At 50.8% G+C, this 19539-nt stretch overlaps 1 protein-coding gene across 1 annotated transcript; it reads right to left on the reverse strand.

The window, feature by feature from the left end:
- Positions 1-259: 259 nt before the first annotated feature.
- LOC147730927 (C2 calcium-dependent domain-containing protein 4C-like) lies at positions 260-4455 on the reverse strand. The gene is made up of 2 exons (XM_086958654.1): positions 4233-4455; positions 260-1761 (listed from the first exon to the last, which is right to left on the reverse strand). Exon 2 carries the CDS (start codon positions 1712-1714, stop codon positions 326-328), a length of 1389 nt encoding a protein of 462 aa, XP_086814780.1. The 5' UTR covers positions 1715-1761; positions 4233-4455; the 3' UTR covers positions 260-325.
- Positions 4456-19539: the final 15084 nt, after the last annotated feature.

The following is a 19539-nucleotide window of genomic DNA, read 5'->3' on the forward strand; positions in this document are numbered from 1 at the left end:
GCATTTGTAATTTGTACTAAGTGAGCTAAATAGGCACATATTTCTAATGGGAGAGAACCAGTACTCTCCCATTTTAAATATCTATCGATTTAAAGCAGTGCTTGTACTGTAATATCAGATGTTTTAAATTTATAGCGTATTCATAAGAGCAGGTTGGCATCAGAAAGAAATATCACACCTTTCATGGCGTGCCCAGTGGAAGCAGGTAATAACATGCACAGTTAATTAGGTGATGTATTTGAGTAAATAAAACATCATATTTCAATAGATATATATTTATTAAATATTTGGTACAAAAATAAAATTGTGTGTTTTTCTGTCTACTTCACGAGGATAAGATATTCAGTAACACCAGTTCTGTCTCTCCTAGCACAGTGTCTCGTTTCAGGGAGGATGTTTTATTCACTGCTTTGATCTTCAGGGACCGCGTGTATAGGTCATGCTCGCTAAGACCATCGAAGAAAAAGTCCTCGTTGAAGATGGGATTGCGACTCTTGCGGATGATGGTGCTCCTTTGTTTCTGAGCTTTCCCAGGCAAGAGGCAGAGGCTTATACAACAATTGATCAACTTTGGGTCTGTGGAAGGTTCATATAGGCCCTCTGCACTGATAAGGCGGATCCTGAGCCTTTCATTGTCTGGACAGTACTCAGCAGAGAGTCTCAGGACCCCACCCTTGTCCAGGAACGCAGTGTTCTCTCCCACAAAGCGTTCCCTACTGTAGCCTAGGTCCATTGAAAACTTGGATCTTGAAATGCTGCCTCTCTGTGGCACAGTAGAGTCCACTACGCCCGTGGACACCCGCCTGGGCGTGTACGGACTTGTGTCTGTGGAGCTGCCGTCATCTGTGGACGAAGAGGTGGTCCGCGACCGGCCAAACTTGCGGTTGAAGGCCCTGAAGAAGAGTCTATCTTGGCTTAGAGCCTTGAACAAGGAGTTGGATTTGGGGGGTGACCTGCTGAGGAGAGGCGAGCCATATGGAGAAGACTCTGTTGATGATGTAGTGTCACTGTCCCAGGCCCCTTGTCTGTGCATGTAATGAGGGGACAACCTAGCAGCTACCAACACACTATTGGGAAGCGAGCCCCCTTTGCAGTACGTGTTGGACCTGGACCTTGGAAGTAGGCCGAGCAGTCCATGTGCACCTAAGGGGTCGCTGTGGAAGATGGACTCCTTCCTCCTGGTGTTGGGGCTCTCCAGGAGCGTGCAGAATCCGTAGGAGGTGTGAGTTTTGGGGAGGTGAGGAAGAGACAGAGCTGCCTGAGACCGGGGGTCAGCGTTGGTGCTCTCGTCATCACTGCAGCTCAGGTCACAGGGGAGCTCGTCCGCGCTTTCAATTTGGATGACGTGCTGCTGGGTGAAAGGTCGGCTGAGGCGAGGCAGCTCGGGTCCTCCCTGGGTACCCCTGGGCTCCAGGGTGGCAGCTCGCAGGTTAGGCGCGGATCTGCAGAGGGTTGGGCTGCATACATACAGGTTGGGGGTGGATCGGTGGTGAGGGGCAGCACTTGCCCTGGGCTGGGGTGCAAATTTTGGGGGGATGCAAAATTCAGGGATCCTGTCCGGTGTTAGCACATATGGGCAGGCTGAGCCCTTCCTCTGTCTGTTGGTGGGTTGGCGGCCTTTCCCCGGCATGGCCTGCTCAGCGTCCAAGAAGAGGAAAGAGAGGCTGTGGCCACTCTGCTCCGCAGTCAGCCCGAGCCGTTCCAGAAGCCGCATCAAGGCTGGGTGGCAGTGGAAGGGGTCTACTGCGCTCCCGTCGGACCCTACAAAGAACATGAAAGAATGCTGTTAGTAACGCCCTGGCACATGCAGGTCAAGAAAAAAGGAGACATGTGAACAAACAAGATCAGCGCCGCCAACCAAAGGGAGAAACATACCGAGGCTCATCACCTGACTAAATAAGAGGAGGCGCACACAAACACCCAAACAAAACTACTGAACATATTGAAAATAAAATTACATAATACGTATCTATTGTAATAACGCGTGGAGGGATCTGTCAGTTGCACGTTGTTGGACTTGGCCCTTTTTGCAGTGTCATCCCCAACCAGAAATCCCATTTCTAACTTACATATTGCAAAAATAAGCAAAATAGTCGCAACAATTAAGATTTGACAGCGTATTTCATAGTGAAGTATATAAGAAAGTTTTGTGGGATACACAGCGGGGAAAGGTCATATTTGTACGCAGCAGTTTCTAAAACCTGCAGAGCCACAAATAGCCGATGCTGCTATTATGCTGAGTGCCACGGTAAACACTGTGTGAGTCACCCCTGCCAGGACACCAGCAGTCAGCTGCAGGCACAGACCAGGCAGGAGGCCCGTTAACTCCCTTATCTCAGCAGCTGGCGCCCTGACCAGCTGCAGCAATGGAGACCCAAAGAGATCCCGAGCACAAACAATCACTCTCTCTCACTGGCTGTCGCTATCTCCCCCTCTGCCTGACTGATTACACAGAATTGCACCACTGCGGTAGCTAGTACAGACAAATCAATGCAGAAACTACAAGGGTACAAAAGAATACATTTCCACTGATCGTCATTTTGCACAAATCAGATGAGTGCAAATGGGCACTGTATTGGTAACAATCTAACAGATACAGTGAAGTACCCCCACTGCAGGTCTGAGAAATGTTAACTTTTCACTGAGGCGTGGGGGAACACTCAGAGAGTAAAAATCAGGAACACACTTTGAGAAACTGACGAAAAAGAAGACCTCTCTATTTAGTCGTGCATCAATCTAGAATACTAAGGTCAGAGTTTTAGGGGGAGGGGGGGGGGGGTCAGGGGTGAATCCTCCAAAGAAAGCCAAACAAATGACTCCAAGCACATGTGTATATGTACAGCAAAATGGAAAGGTTAGGACTCTTGCACCACTTGTACAGCATACTAACTTTCTGACATCCAAGCTGCGTAAAAGGAGGCATCACTGTTACCCAACTCTTGAGTGTTTAAGGATGGAAAGGCTGTACTAGCCCTGCCTGGATTTGAGCCTGCGGCGTTCCGTAGTACAGGGATCTCCTCAGCCCAGGTATTAACCTACTGAGCTGGTTCACAGACGGCCCAGGGCTGTCTCTCACGGATAGAGCCATGCCAGATTTCAGGATGGAGGAACCTGAGTGGAAGTCCTGAACAGCTGGTTGTTGTTCAACATTCTCTGAACACTCCTGCTCGACTTCCAGGATATCAGGGTTCAGCACAAGGCATTGAGCATAGCAGAGAGGAAGTCATCAGATGGACTTAACATTGCTGTGAGTGGGCGCACTGGCGTCCAATATTCAGCATCAGGCTGTTGAGGCAGAAAACGTGGCTCAATTTCAGGATCTAAAAAATGCTATCAACCTGGGCAAATCACATAACGTCTCTGTACCACCATCTCCTCGCGGCCTTTAGCCATAGAATAAATGTCAAATATTGGAACCGTCCTTAGTTTTAAAAGGCTTTAGAGATAAAACAAGATCTAATTTAATGCATGAAACATTCCTCGAGGGCATGGGCAACGCTGGATTTCAGGATATTTACATAAAGTACATTTGCATACAATTAATTTAAATGGGAATCATTTTAATAGTCACTGCCAGTACTGAAAACCTGGGGGCACAATTACTATTATTTCACCTAACCCAGCTAAGCAAGGGAACTTGCTGCAAAACGTTCCATGAAAAAGGAGAGAAGAAATGCTCCAAATTTACAAATATATCAATAATTTCTGCACTCCTTGCCCTAGCCTACTGTGTGCTGCCGAGCGCCAATGCTTGCACCCTCGTGCCAAAAGATGCCTGTATTAGGAGCAGGATTGTTTTTGTGCAAGGAGGAGCCTCCCTGCACAAAAACAATCCTTAGAGGCTTGTTCCTCTGGCTATAAATGCAATACACGTTGAAAGAGAAGTAACAATAAGAAATAAAGATATTCGTCCTTGCTTTGTCTCTGTCATGTTGGCGCACTATTTTGGTGCAAACCCAGGGTTACAATTCTTTGTAAATCTGGGTTTGCATTAAAATACATGAGTGGATGCATGGGAACGCCGATTCTCCACCCACCTAACTTCCACCCGATGCAAAGTAATGCAAGGCAGCGACAGGCGCTGCCTTGCACTTCTTTGTATTTACTGAACAATGCAAAGTAACACAAATTGGTTTGTGTTGCTTAGTAAATGCAACAAAAATGATATCATTCATAGTAAATCGGGGTCTAAATATTACATATCAGACATAGACAACCAGGAGTACAATTACCTGGTTAATGAGCTTCTGGTTGTTCTGCTCAAATTTTCTGTCAGGCACCAAGGCAGCGGCTGGAGGTGCGGTGCAGTGCGGAGCTCATGAACAGCAGTGGCGGTGCATTGCAATTCCCAGTCTGTAGTAGTGCAGGAGCAGTGTCCTTCACACACAACAGCAGTGCAGGTGCAGCTGGTTTTTGTAGACAAGTGGCGGGCGGTAAATCTGCGCGCGCTTCTGTGAAAGGGCAGCTCGTGCTCGCTCCCTTATACACAGACTGTGGCAGCCCTCCAGCCAATCACAGCCTAATGCGGGCCTCTAGCCCCGCCCGCGGACAGGTAGCAGGAGGCAGTACCTGTCATGAGAGGGAAGAATGCCCGGAGGGAGGGACAACGTCACATGCTGCTCCTGCACCTGACCAGCACCCCCCCCCCCCTCAGCTCTACCGAGGGAAGCGGCCTGCCGTCACCCCACCCCTCCTCACCTCAGGAGCCTCTGTCCGTGTATCTCGAGGCGAACAGGATGTCGTGCCCGCTGGCACCGAGCGCCAGAAGTTTTTGTTGGTCTTCCTTGCGTTTTTTTTTTAGACTTGTTGCGCCTGACTGCTCGGCAACCGTGGATGTCTGTTCCCTGCTTATGTGTGCACGCGCTCCTCGATAAAGGGAGCTTAAAAACAAGAGCTGGCAAGCGGAGGCTATTGGGTTGTATTTCAAATTAAACGAATTTCTATGTGCAATAAGGACAAAGGGCTCGTTACGGGTCTGCATGGGATTATTGAACATGAAGTAACATCCAGTAGCCATATGGGAAGGATATATGTTACAAATGATTTCTTTTTACTTTTATAAATATGTAATTAGTTGTGTAACCATAACCAAACAATCACTCAAGGCGTGCCATCTCACACGGCCCTCCGTCACACCATATCTGCATTTTTCACACCGACTCTAAGTGAAGAACCGACATCATTTGCAGGCACAAGGTGGGTTAGAAACCACTGCAGACAGCAGCTTTACGATACCAAAGGGGATGATGGACGGATCGTTTGAGCAAATCAAACTCACCCCCAGTCAACTGATCTGGGTTTAATCCATCACCATTCTTTAGCTCACTCAGCCACCCCAGTTCAGATTTCATGTCTCCCCTGGACCGGAAACAAGTATCCTGGGATCTTTTTTCTGGTATCGCGACAGCAGATTTCCAGCTTATGTTTGGAGGCTCTGGGCTGCCAGATCTACCCAGGGTTCCACAACCTCCCTAGGATATCGCTACAGCCCCAGAAGCCTTTGAAATTTGTTTTTTGTGGGAGGTTCATTTGAGCAGCGCTGAGCTCTAAAGCACACCCCCTCCATAGTAGGACAGGTTGGGACTGTTTCAAAGCCACTCCAGTTCCCCCTTCTAGCCCCATTCCCAAGAGAATGCTGGTATCCTGGGGCCTCATTTATAAGGCTGTGCGTCACTTTTACGCCGCCGGTGCGTCACTTTTTGTGACACACCAGTGGCGTAAAAAATGCGCCATGTTGCGCCATATTTACAAAGTGACGCATCTAGGTAGATGCGTCACTTTGTAAACCCCTGCGCCACATTATACCTGCGCCAGGTATAATGTATGCAAGGGGGGCGTATTGACGCAAGGAAGGGTCGTAGAAGTGACGCAGTGAAATCTATGAGATTTCACTGCGTCACTTTTAGGACGCCGTTGCGTCAAAATCTTGCGCCTGCCTCACAGCAGGCGTAAGACTGACGCAGGCCCTTTCACATGGGACTTGCCCCATGTGAAAGGACGCATTGCTGGAGTTGCGTCACTTTTGTGACACACTCCAGCAATGCGTCACTTTTGCGCTTACTGATACGTCAGAAATACTGACGTATCTGTAACTCCTTGCGACGTGATGCGTCATACATTAAATATGACGCATCAGGAATGTCACAAGGAGTGCACACTGAGAAGTGATGCATCGCTGCTTTCACGCAGCGATGCGTCATTTCTCATAAATGAGGCCCCTGGATCCTGACCTTTCGGATTCTAGCCGGTATCCCCACCCCTAAAATTGGGATTTATGAGATAGTGAAATAACAGTCAAATTGGTGAACAGTAAATACCAGGACCAAACAGATGTGTTTTCCCAAGTGGAGGGGGACGGTGACTTTCGTTTAGCCTGTGGTGCAAGTGGAAGGGGCAGAAGGGATGGCAGGGCATGTAAGGTGAGATTTCCCGGAAGTATTTGCAGCCCGACTACGCCCCCCCTCTCCCTCCCTCCCTTCCCCTGCCTTGTGAAAGAAGAGAGCAAGCAGCACGGGCAGTACACAGCAGCTGCCCACAACCTCTGTAGCTCTCTATCTAGGATTATCAGGCGCGGTATTTCCAGGGCCATCAACACTGGGCTATTCAGATTGCCCGGAGTGATATTACCCAGTAGATGCCTCGTAGGGCCTCTAGAAATAAGGGCCTAAATATTTATAGGCGGAATTGCCTATACTTTCACTTGAGGAAGTTTTTATTGCTGTTTTTTCTGTCTCATGTGTGATGGATGCTTGCATTGCTGTTGTCAGTACAATAATTGTTGAGCATATGAGAAGGAAGCCCTGTTTGTTTGGTTCTGTGTACCAAATACTTTTGGGTGGCCGCTGTCAGTTCAGTGCCTTCACTGCAAGTGAAGGAAGTTTGTACTGCTGTTATTTATGGCTCTCGTTTTCTGCTTGTAACTAGGGAAACTGACACTGCTGTTACTCGTGCTGTGCCTTTGTGTAAGTGTAGTGTGCGGTGCTGCTGCCTGCGATTGCTCTGTGTATTGAAAGCATGTATCACATGTGTAGCCCTTGATTTGATTGTAAGACGAACCCACAGCTGCCATGTTGTACATGATCCATGTGTGGGCAGGACATGAGTAACAAAAATCCAAGCCAAACCTCGATCATACGAAGTAGAGGCTATACAGACAGCAGCGGAGCAAGACTGCCTTACAAAACATGTATAGCTCGAGCAGCAACAACTCAGAAACGTAGTGAAGGTATAGCTGTTCATCACTGCGAAGAGCCCCCCATACAAATATTGAGAATGTAAACAATATTCGTTTTTTATCCAAAATGCTTTGTAAGATAGAATTTTTAATTCCATGCTCATTGTGGTAAAAATAACACTACGAGTCCCAGAATGCAAAGTAATGTTGCCAAAAACGCTATGATTGGTTTCATGATGAGGAGGCATGGTGGGCAAAAAAAGGTTGGACTAGGATGCTTCCCAGAGTAACTTCCAGTGGCTGACATTAATTCAAGCATTCGACCCATCACTTTTTGTATTCCTAAGTGACTCACCCTTAGTGCCTTAGTATGCCCAGACATAGGTCCCACATTCACTGTGCCACTGAAATCAAGTTGAATCTTACAGACAAGCCCAAGTAGGCTGAAATCAGGGTTAGGTTGCTTGTGTTCCTGGTGAGAAAGGATGTGGGTTGGCTTTTCAGACTGAACTGCTCTCATTGTAACACGTCTTAGGCATAGTTGGAGGAACAACAACTTCAGGCTAGTTCCTGACTGAGGTGGCATAGTGGGCCAAAGATTGATGGACTGGAATGCAGCTCTGAGTAATCACCAGTGGCTGAGATTAATTCCTCTATATCACTATCACTGGAAATGAGATCACATAACTTTAAGCCATATGATGTCCATGACACTACAGGAAATCACATCACATCACTGGACCCAGCTTTGTGTGGCTATAGAACGAGATGACATCAAGAAATCTACAAAGGAAGACATATTAATGAATGACTTTTGTGTACTGCCTCACTACTTTCATTAACACTTCCTTTCATCACGGTATGAATGCAGTGAAGTGCTGTTGGTAACTGTAGTTGCTGCAGCGAGGCATGTAATGTCCTATTTGGCTTTCAGATAGGTATTGGTAATTCTCTTATGGCTCAGGGAGCTGTGTTTTAGCTCCAGTTTGTCCAAAAGAAGTGGGCGGACTTCAATACACCTGACAGCTTTAGTTTAGTGGAAACAGCATTGGGGCCCATCAGGAGAGCGGGAGGGGGGGTACAGACCAACCGGAGACACAATTTAAAGTGTGACAAAGGCCGCTTTATTGGAAGCAGGTGCACCCTAACAATGCCAAAAACCCTTGGCCTGTGCCGTACAAAACTAGGCCTAATTAAATATGCTATACTTGACAAACCCCCCCACCCCTAAAATGGTTCCCCCCGAAGAACAACATACACATAATTGCAAACTGCACCATGCCTGGCTAACTGTAATATACTTGTCATATGTACACTCTCCCCCCTCCTCAGTCCAGGAACACCTCAGTCCTCATATCCTGACCCCTTCCCCCCTAGACTAGGAAAAAGCGCCATTAAAGCAAACATCCCACAGCACCTGTTCTAGCGACATGAACCCAAGCCTACCACCTGCCCTTGGACACACCTGCTCCCAAGAAAGACACCCAGCAGTTACCCTTCCCCCGGTACCCGGCCCCCCGCTATCATCCGCCAAAAAGCCAGAGCAATAGCAACCCAAAGCCACCCCTCAAAATGCTGTGATATAAGGAGGGTGGGTGGGCAAAATCGCCCCTGCCTAGCCACCGGCTGCCGTGTCACTGTCCCTAAAATGGTGGACAGTGACGTGACATGGCCGGTTAAGTACCCCCACAAGCCCAAGGAGCCCAAACCCAGCCCAAAAAACGCCCAACGACAGCCCAAGCAGCCCAAAACAGCCTGGCCCAGTCTCCTGGCAGTCATCCCCCCCTCCCCTCTCCCAGGGCCCCAAAACTCCCCGGGGGGGCGATCCTCCCTCCGGTCGGCCGCCCCCGCAAAGCCCCATTGGGGCCCATCAGGAGAGGGGGGGTACAGACCAGCTGGAGACACAATTTAAAGTGTGACAAAGGCCGCTTTATTGGAAGCAGGTGCATCCTAACAATGCCAAAAACCCTTGGCCTGTGCCGTACAAAACTAGGCCTAACTAAATATGCATTACCTGACAACCCCCCACCCCCACCCCTAAAATGGTTCCCCCCGAAGAACAACATACACATAATTGCAAACTGCACCATGCCTGGCTAACTGTTATATACTTGTCATATGTACACTCTCCCCCCCCCTCAGTCCAGGAACACCTCAGTCCTCATATCCTGACCCCTTCCCCCCTAGACTAGGAAAAAGCGCCACTCGAAAGCCCACTACGGCTTTCGACCCCCCCTTAGGACACGCCCCCTCAGATACCTACGCACCCCATAGCCCCGTCCGCTGCCCTCGTCAGCTGCACAATATATAACTCCATCACACACCGAGACCACTGGACACCGGCCTCCTTAAAGAAAGACACTGCGCCATATCCCAACTCCGGGTGTTCCAGCCTACCCCAAAAACTTTCATCTCATGAGCCCCCCCCTTTCTCTACCAATCGTCCTTCTTGTCCTGTCAAGGGCCACCGCCCCCTCTGCCCCCTCCAGCCATCCCTAGGGACAATCTCCGCCAAAGAGCCTAGCACCCCGCCCCCGCATCTCCAGTCAGTCCCATGCCAACCGTTTCACCAGAGCTATCCTCCGACACTGCACCAAATCCGCTCCCCCCAAATGCATGACCAGCACAGCAGGGCAAACTCCCCCCCCCGCACACCTCATTCAATGCCGGTACTCACTCGTGCCAGCGCCTACCCCCGTACCCACCAATGACACCGACAACTGTTCGAATAGCTACAACTTGCAGTCCTTGTGCCTGTCCTCTACCACCCCCTCCATTCTATCTTAAAAAAGGTTGACCACCAGCAGGGCAAAATCCCCCCCCCCCCGCACCACTTTGTTCCATGCCGACAATACTCGTACCAGCGCCTACCCCCGTCCCCGCCACTGACATGTAACAACTGGCCAATTTGCTCCAAATTGAGGTTCCTGTGCCTGCCCCCTTCAGCTCCCTCCGCACTTTTTACAAAGGATGACGAGCACTGCAGGGCAACTCACCCCGCCCAACCTTGTACCATGCCGGCACCAACTCGTGCCAGCGCCTACCCCCGTACCCCGCCAATGACCAAGACACAACTGGTTGATGAACTCCAACTTAAGATTCCTGAACAAAGAACGTCCCACCATTCAAGCGCTCATCACCACTGCATTTTGGCCCCGCCACCGCACCTGCAAAGACACACATGTAAGCAGCGGGCAAAACATATATATATTTTTTTCCTTTTGTCTCGTCACTCCATGCCTACCCCCTTCATCCTGATAGAAGTACATAAGTGCATCCCGACTCTTATGGGTCCTCACCCCTCCAACATGGGGCGTGCCGCAGGACCCACCACCTTGAGCCGCCGTCCTCTCACCGGTCCCCCACCGTCCAGCACTGCCACATCCCCCGTGCCCTCCCCCTGCTAGTTGACTCCCCCAGCTGGAACCGGCGTTTCGACCTCTTCCGCCGCCATGGCTAGCCCACGGAACCTCCACCAGGATGCACACAACCAAGCGTTCGCAACCTCATTGTCCACCCCCGGCACATGCCGGGCCCGTAACCGTATGCCATGTTTCAAGCACCCCAAAAGGCAAACGCGCAACCACTGCCCTGCGACAACCCCGCCGACAGCCCGTGCACCACCTGCACCCCCGCCGACAGCCCTTGCACCACCTGCACCCCCGCCACCTTGAACACCCGGAACAATCCCCGCGAATGCGCCACTTCCTGCGCCCACACCTAACGCCCCTACCAAAGGGCACGCTCCGAAAAGGCAACTCCTCCCCCCCGCCTGCCAGAGAGCCGGCCCCGCGCTGCGCACCATCGCCCCGACCAATAAAGGCCGAAACCGCCGCCTTTCGCCGCCTCTGGGCACCTCGTGACGTCCCCCATTTTCTTCCAAGCACTCGTAGCCCCTGTGAGCTACCCCTGCACCCTCTGTGTTTTCCCCCATTGAAGCACCCCCGGAAACCAAGCACACGCGCAAGTGTTCATTCATTCCCGCCGTCCGGCGTACCTAACGAGGCAATAGCTCCAAACCCTGACCGCGCCAGCCCCAGTCGCCGACGACCGTCTGCTCCGCCCGCACCACGCAGCATGCGAAAGTCAAGTGGCCCCACTAGCCCCTGCACCACCCCCTGTCACCATCCGTCTGGCCCTGTGTCTCCCGCCAGTGTCACCACCACCGTCCACACATCGCCCGGTAGGCGTGCTTCCATGGCCGCTGAGTCGAGCTCTATATCAAGAAAGAACCACACCGTGCTGGGTCATGATTCTTCTCCGGCACCAGGGAGACCCCCCGGTAGCCCATGAGGTTCGTAAACCATCCAGGTACCTCTGGCAGTCCGTCGAACCGGGCCAACCCACCAGGAAGAAATCATCCAGGTAATGCGTCACTCCCTCTGAGCCTGTGCGCCAGGAAAAAAAAACACTGCAAGACGGAACTGAACCGTTCGCACGACGCACATGAAACTGAGCACCCCAGGAAAAGCGCGTTGACCACACGACGAAACCGTCGAACTGGAACCCCCAACACTGGTGCCCCCACCGGATGTACCGGCAGCAACCCATACGCGGAATAAATGTCGCAAAAAACAGCACGTGTTGGGAAACACTGGTCTAAGTACTAATTAAATACCTATATCTTATGCACCCAGGACCGTAACAGAAATAATTACAATCTATATTTGAAGTTAGTGTAAGCCAGTGTTTCCAAACTTAGGTTCGCGCCCCCCTGATGTGTCAGGAAAGTTTAGTGGTGGGTCAGCATAACTTAAAGATCTCCTTAAATTCTGCATTTATCTTGTCACATGTTCAGAGCTTCAATGGCAGTGGTAAAGTGTCAGGTTAGGCCTTCTGACAAATTGCTGATTTGTAACGAATACTGGTGTTTACAAACCAATCTTCTCTCACTTTGTAGTCCGAGAAAGAAAATTAAAGTGAATTATGTGACAATCTTGCTGGAGAGAGAGACTATGAAGGAAAGGCAATATGATGTCATGTTTTGCAATTCACCACAAAATGTAAATAACTTTATTTAAACAGTACACTTCTAGCAGTTAGGCAAACAAAAATGCCTTTTGCGCGTGTTCACAGGCTACTGGTCAGCATTAAATTATTCATATGCTGCAGCCCCTAAAAGAGAACGCTGAGGGCCTTAACCCAAGGCTCACAATTACCCCAGTGCCGGGTATAAGTCTGCAGTTGTAGATGACGTGTATTCTATTAAGTGATTCACTTGACCAGGTTGGAAAATCCTGAGCGGAAAAGACCGACTAGTACAGTCACTCTCCTGGGGGACAATAGTGTCGCGGTATAGCGCTCAGTTTCTTTATTTATTCATTTATTTATTTATTTATTTTGATAAACAAACCACTTCGCAGGACCAGGGTGCTAATGTGGACCCGAAATTGTACAGCAGAGGTGGTCTATCCCTCCCTCGGCCCAGGGTGCCCGCACGGGTCGTGCTTCCTATTGACTAAGCGGGAATGCTTCATAATACTTAACTGTGAAGGCGGCCGTAAAGAAAGGGAGTTTCTGATATTGTCCGGCAGCCATTCCCACCACACAACTAAGAATGAGGCAGAAAGAGAGGTCCAAAGCCACACTGTCATCATTAGCGAGGTTACCAAGAGACATCGGACACCCTCAGGGCCTCAAACACATGACATCCCAGACTATGGTGCCCTGCACCGCGTACCAGAACACTAGGGTGCCCACATTGCAAAACCAAAACCTTCGCAGTGCATAACGTTGCTGCTGGACTACAATTTCCCCTTACTGAGGGGCGTAGAGTGGCTTAAACGATAGAGCGCACAAACTTTGCAAACCACCCGAGGCACTAAGCGGCATACATAAAATACATCTAACACCCCGCCTATAATTGGCCGCCTCCACACACGGGAGCCACCGGCCAGGTGCCCCCCCCCGGGGTTGCCTGCCCCAACCCCCTCCGTCCCGGCAGTTGCCAACTCTGTAACCACCCCCCCTCCTCCTTGACTGTACCTCCCAGCATCTGGCACAACCTGCCCTCCACCAGCTGCACCAAACCTCCCCCGTGCATCCCTACCACCAACACCTGGCCTCCATGAGGCGTGCCCAAGCCACTCCCTGCTCTACCAACATCCTTACCTGGCGTCAAGGCCGGCGTCCGCACGGGAACCCGCCGCCCAACCAGTTTCGCTGGGGGGGGCTGTCACTCTCGGCGCTGCCCGCCGGGGGCGTACCTGTAAGACACTTCCAACATCATTACTTCTCACACCCTCCCGCATCTCCCCCTCCTCTGCGACTCCAAACTCTCACTTACCCAACCGTCTTCCCACAGTATCCACTCGCTAATCCCCACCTCCTCCCTAAAACAAAACTCAGTTTATCATCCGACAACAATGCAGCACACAGAATACCACAACACCCACTCAGATTAAGGTTGACCAACACTCCAGCCCCATCTCCCGGCGGCTGTCGAGACCCTTTGGGTGGGGGCTGGCGGGAAACTATCCTCCTGCCATCTAACACTCGCTCGTGAGGGGTCCCACGTTGGAGCGTGACCGCCCGTACCAGGCTGAGCCGGCCCATCCACTCGGTGGGTAAGAGCCGCATGCTGCTCACCCGAGCACCCAGCCAACCGTTCCTGCCAAGAAAAAAGTGGGAGGAAGTCCAGCATGCCGGGATTACTCGCCACCCCTACCCTCAACCCCCTCAGCGCGCCCCAGTCCCACACCACGGAAAGCCCCCCCGCCTCGCTGGCAACCCACCCCAACCACCCTTGGACCCTCCCCCACTCCTCCCCTACCCCCCCTGCAATGCGCCCCACCCGCCCCGAAACCACCACCCCCACCACTCCCGCACCCCCAGCTCTCCCCCATTCCAGATCCAGCCCCTGGGAACCCCCCCCCCAGCTCCCTGTCTCTCCCACCCCCAGCCCCTGAGCGTTGTCCACCCCGCCAGCCAAACCCCCCTTGGCCCACCTCCTCCCCAGTACGCACCCCTGGCAGCCCCCCGCCCCCTTCGCAGTATGCGCTCCAATTCCTCTCCCTCCCCCCTCCCCCACCATCCCCTCACCCCCAGCCTCACCGAACGCACTCTACTGGCCCCTAGCCCCCCCCCACAACCACCGCACCACCTTATTTTCGCCCTTGCCCTTCTAGCCCAGTGCCGTCCCCCCCCACCTCCACCTCCTCTCCCCCTCATCGCCAACAACCGCCCGCCCCCTCCCCCGGCACCCGCCTCACGCATCGGGTGTGACAGCGTACACTCGCAGCATGCGATCACCACCGCCGCGGCCCCCACGCATCAGGTCCCTCCATTTAAAGTTACGTGCCCGAACAGCCCCCTCTTTCCCCCCCCCTCTCCTGTGTGCTTGGCCCTGCACAGACACTCACCCGGTGACGGAAAACAGCGCCGCGAGACACGGAGATCAGCCCCTGCTTCTGCCTCCCGTCGGAGGCTCGTCCATAGCTGAACAATCAGCTGATGGAGGGCTCGGAGCGCGGCGCGCGCTCCCCGCAGTCCGCTCCAGACGGAGCGGGAGCGCCCGGCCTCATGTAAAACACCGGAGCAGTTCACCCAACGGAGGAAAACCCGGAGGAAGGAGCGAGTGGGCAGGAGGGAGGGGGGAGGGGAAGCGAGCAATCACCGTGAAGCCAGTTAAATGACACAGAGAGAGGCTTTTCCTAAACCAAAATCGCCCCTGCCTAGCCACCGGCTGCCGTGTCACTGTCCCTAAAATGGTGGACAGTGACGTGACATGGCCGGTTAAGTACCCCCACAAGCCCAAGGAGCCCAAACCCAGCCCAAAAACCGCCCAACGACAGCCCAACCAGCCCAAAACAGCCTGGCCCAGTCTCCTGCCAGTCATCCCCCCCTCCCCTCTCCCGGGGCCCCAAAGCTCCCCGGAGGGGCGATCCTCCCTCCGGTCGGCCGCCCCCCGCAAAGCCCCATTAGCCTACCTCATAAACTGACACAGTGAAACACTTTTTAGAATTCCAATGAGAAATAGGGTTAGCAGCTATGGAGGCCTCCTTGTGTTTGCTTTGTTCGCACTAAATTGGCAAGGTATACCCAGACATGGGTCCCTTGCACACTTTTATACTGGATTCAAGCTAGCCTGGCTGAAAAGGGATGTGACCCAGAAACCAGTCACAGGATGCTTGTTTCCGGTCCAGAGAAGACATGGCTTGGCAGTTCGGGCTCAAAGGCCCCCATGAGGCACAGGGCCAAGACTGATTGCATGTAGCTGTGTCTGAACTGGGGTGGAGAAGTGAGCTAAAGAATGATGATGGATTCCAATCAGATCTGTGACTGACTGTTAGTGGCTGAAAAGTTTCTGTGCTCCACCAATAATCATCTCCTTGTGTTTACTTTGTTCACCCTAAGTTGGTAGGGTATGCCAAGACGTAGGTCCCTTGCTCACTTTGCCACTGGATTCAAGCTAGCCTTGCTGAATCGGGATGTTACCCCAAAACCAGACCCAGTATGCTTGTTTCCAGTCCAGGGAAGACATGGCTTGGCAGTTCGGGCTGGACTGTTCCCATGAGGCACAGGGCCAAGACTGATTTGCATATAGCTGTGTCTGAACTAGGGTGGCAAACTGAGCTAAATAATGATGATGGATTCAACCCAGATCTGTGACGGGGTGAGTGTCTGAAAACTTTCAGCGCTCCGTCCATCATCTCCTTGTGTTGGCCTGGAGGAAAAGGCCCCAAATTGAATGGACCTGTGGGACTTATTTGGTTTCTCACCTTGCACACTTCCCTAGGTAAGACCCCCAAAGAAGCCAACAACTGAATATGCAAGGTAACTCATTTCCCAACATGCTTCTAGCAACAATCCTGGGCCTGCCTGCAGGTTGTCAGTCAACTCTAGACTGCTGCTGCATCGTCCGGGCTCGTAGCGCAGTAGCAAATAGTGCGCATGTTCCGTTTTCTGGGCTGAGACCCAGGGTTGCTTAAAGTAGCAACCCCCGGTCTCCTATGGGCAGGAAGTAGTGTTCCTGCTCTAGCCAATCACAACGCTGCCAATGCAGCGTTGTGATTGGCGCACGAGAGGGAGGCTGCTTGAAGCCTGCTTCGCAAAAACGCGTCAGTCCAGGACCGGTCAGGAGCATTGAGGCGGTCACAGTGGGACCAGGCGGTAAGGTACGTTTTTTTTAAAATTATAACAACCCCTCCCCGCCTGCCACGACCACATCTGCCATGCCATTGCACTCCGGTGTCGACAATAATGTAGGAATGTTAGGCAGTGTCAAATAATTTTGCTACTCCTCCATTTCCCTCACACATGTACCCTTACACACCCCTCTGCCTTTCTTCCCCTTCAGTCGTGAGGGGGTGACACCTTTACCCGCACTGGGTGACACCAACCCTAGAGAGGCCACAAGAACAATAAAGCAAACATTCTGAATGTTTGGTGCTTTTGTGCACCCCGCTATACGCATCCTGCATAGCTTGCTTGCTGAAGCCAGGCAGGTGCTGCTGCTCCGACTTTCTGGCGTGGGTGACAAACTCACTCATAAAAACTGACAGTCAGACAGCGCCCCGGGTAGAACTAGAGACTACAGGTAGTCCAGAACACTGCCGCCCGCCTCACTGTCGACGCCCCTGCCAGAACACCCTCAGAACCTCTCCTGAATCAACTCCACAGGCTCCCTATACTAAAAAGAATAAAATTCAAAATAGGCTGTATGATTCATAAAGCTCTCAGAGGGCAAGGGCCTATATATCTGACTTGTAAACTGACCCCCTACTCCCCCATGCGCTCACTCAGATCCAGTTCGGAGCTTCTGATCACCATCCCTAGGATAAAAAAGGCGCGCAGTGGAGGCAAAGCATTCTCCTACTTGGCTCCGGTGTTTTGGAGTCACTTGCCGTTACATTTACGGGCTTGTTCCAGTTTGACCCAATTTAGAAAGATGTTAAAAACGTATCTCTTCTAACTCATGGTCCTGTTATGCTGTCAAAGTTCCAAGCGCCGAGATACCCTCATGCTTGATTCAGCGCTATATAAACCAATAAACATAAACATAAACTAAGGGGCATATTATCAAGAATGGCGGTAAAAATTATCGCCTGTTTAGAGGCAGAAAACTGCAGCTAAAACGGCGATAATGGGCTTGATAATATGCCCTTAGAATTCCAATAGAAGTCCATGTTCTGGTATGAACGTGGGCTTCTATTGGAATTCTAAAGTGCATATTATCAAGCCCATTATCACCGTTTTAGCTGCAGTATTCTGCTGCTAAACCGGTGATAATTTTAACGCCTTTCTTAATAATATGCCTCTAAATTTGAGCCCCTCCTGATCCTTCTCCCCCACCCATTCCCCCTCTATGCCCCTCCCATTGGTGATCCTGGTGGGGGCCCTTTTGTGCTCAGTGGTCTCACACCATGGCTGAATACCTCCAACCTCCTGCAGCTGACACGTACTGCCACTCATCCACAGACCCTTGTTATTTTCACTAAAAAAGTTTAGAGCCTTAATTTTTAACTATGCAGATGATCTGCAACTGATCTTCTGTCTGGACTCCCCTGGCGCTGCCACCGAATTTCGGGAGGCCATGGTTCACATTCAGAGATGGATGGGCCTAAATCATCTGAAACTCAACCCAGGCACAACTGAATTGATTTTGCCTGGGAAGAGTGAACTGTATTGGGGACCACACTTCTGACCTCCAGAAATGGGAGATCCTCCAGCTAAATCCCAAACAGTTAAGAGCTTAGGAATCACTTTCAATGAAGATCTTTCGCTCAAAAGCCAGGTAGGGACTGTGGTATCTGCAAGCTTCTTCCAACTTCGCAAGATTAAGAAGATTGCCCACCTTTTAACCCACCCTGCTCTGATTCAGGTCATCATTGCTCTTGTGCTGTCCCGTTTGGATTACTCCAATAGTTTATATTTGGGTCTACCAGCGGGGCAGCTCAAGAGACTCCAACTGGTCCAGAACCAAGCGGCCAGGTTGATTTGCAAAATTCCTAAGTGGCAGTCTATCAGACCTGGACTGGCCAGTCTCCACTGGCTGCCTGTAGCGCAGAGAGCAGCATTTAAAGCGGGATGCATTATCTTCAGGGCTCTACAAGGTAAGGGCCCTGGATTCATTAGCAGCCTGCTTGTCAGTTACACTCCCTCCCGTGCTCTCCGTTCTGGCCAAAAGAATTTGTTAGTCGTGCCCCGGATCAGGAAACAACGCCAGGGAGGAGGCTCTTTCCACTTCCTAGCTTCCTCCCTGTGGAACTCTTTGCCACTGCCACTAAGACTCCACGAAGATCTGTTAGCCTTTAGACAGGCTTTTAAAACTTGGCTCTTTAAGCAAGCTTATCCTTAGTTAATTTTTCTTTCTGTCACATGTTATGTTTTGCCAGTCTTCCACAGCGCCATGAAGCCTACGGGCGTACGTGCGCTTAATAAATTTAATTTAACATAACATAACATAACAGACGCTGGTTCTACTGCTCCAAGGCGGGTGTAATCGATACCCGTTCCTTCGGATGAATTGGTTCCCTCGGTGGACAAGTGTATTTTTCATCTTGAATCTATACAGCCATTGCTCTTGGCACTCTGATGCTGCCGTTTTAGTATACTGGCATCCTCTGCTTTTAAGACCGGCCCTTGAATATTTTCTAGATACTAGCATGACGCAGTTCCTACCCTCAAGCTAAGTAAAGCAAGTGCCTACTTTCAGTTTTCGGTAACAGACTCACTCATTGCCTCTTCTATCATTGATTATTTCAATTCACCTTTTTCAGATCCTTTAGACTAATCACATACAGGGGCACTTATCTGTTGCTTTTTACACCTGCTTTGCTTTGGTGCATTAATCTTAAGAACATGGCATTTTTCGTTTTCTGATGGTACGTGCCTCACTGCTTCTCCCTACTCCCTAAAGTCCTGATGACGACTCATTAAGCAAACATCGTTGAAGTGCTGTTGACGCACACGACAAATTGAACCAGTCTTGATTTTTCCACCCTCTGGCGCATAATCTTGTAAATGCAGAAATATTGATTGCCCATCAACTTTTGTGGCCCCGTTTCTGCATTGTTTTATCGTTAATGTGCTCTATACATTTGTCACTGTGTGAGCACCTAGGAGCACTCTTCGCCTCCATTTTTGAAACAGTACATGTTACATGTTTTCTACTTTTTTAGTATTGCATAATTAATTTTGTAAATACATTTGCTGTGGTTAAACTCATGGAACTTTTGTTCTACATGTGCCCGCGAAACTTTTCATTCACTTTCGATCAATTTCTTAAAAGTATAATCAAAATCTAACGATAACCTCAGCCTAATTTGGGGCAAAATTGATTGTGGTTGCCCACCATGGAAGTATTTTTTTCCAGGTCCAACAGGTGTTACAAATATATTAAAATCCAGTGGAGCTGATCTGAA

The sequence above is a fragment of the Lissotriton vulgaris genome, chromosome 2_1, assembly GCF_964263255.1.
Source record: "Lissotriton vulgaris chromosome 2_1, aLisVul1.2, whole genome shotgun sequence".
In the NCBI taxonomy this organism is placed as follows: domain Eukaryota; kingdom Metazoa; phylum Chordata; class Amphibia; order Caudata; family Salamandridae; genus Lissotriton; species Lissotriton vulgaris.

Coding starts and splice junctions, on each gene's coding strand:
- LOC147730927 (XM_086958654.1), bottom strand. CDS start 1,714: ATGCGGCTTCTGGAACGGCTCGGGCTGACTGCGGAGCAGAGTGGCCAC.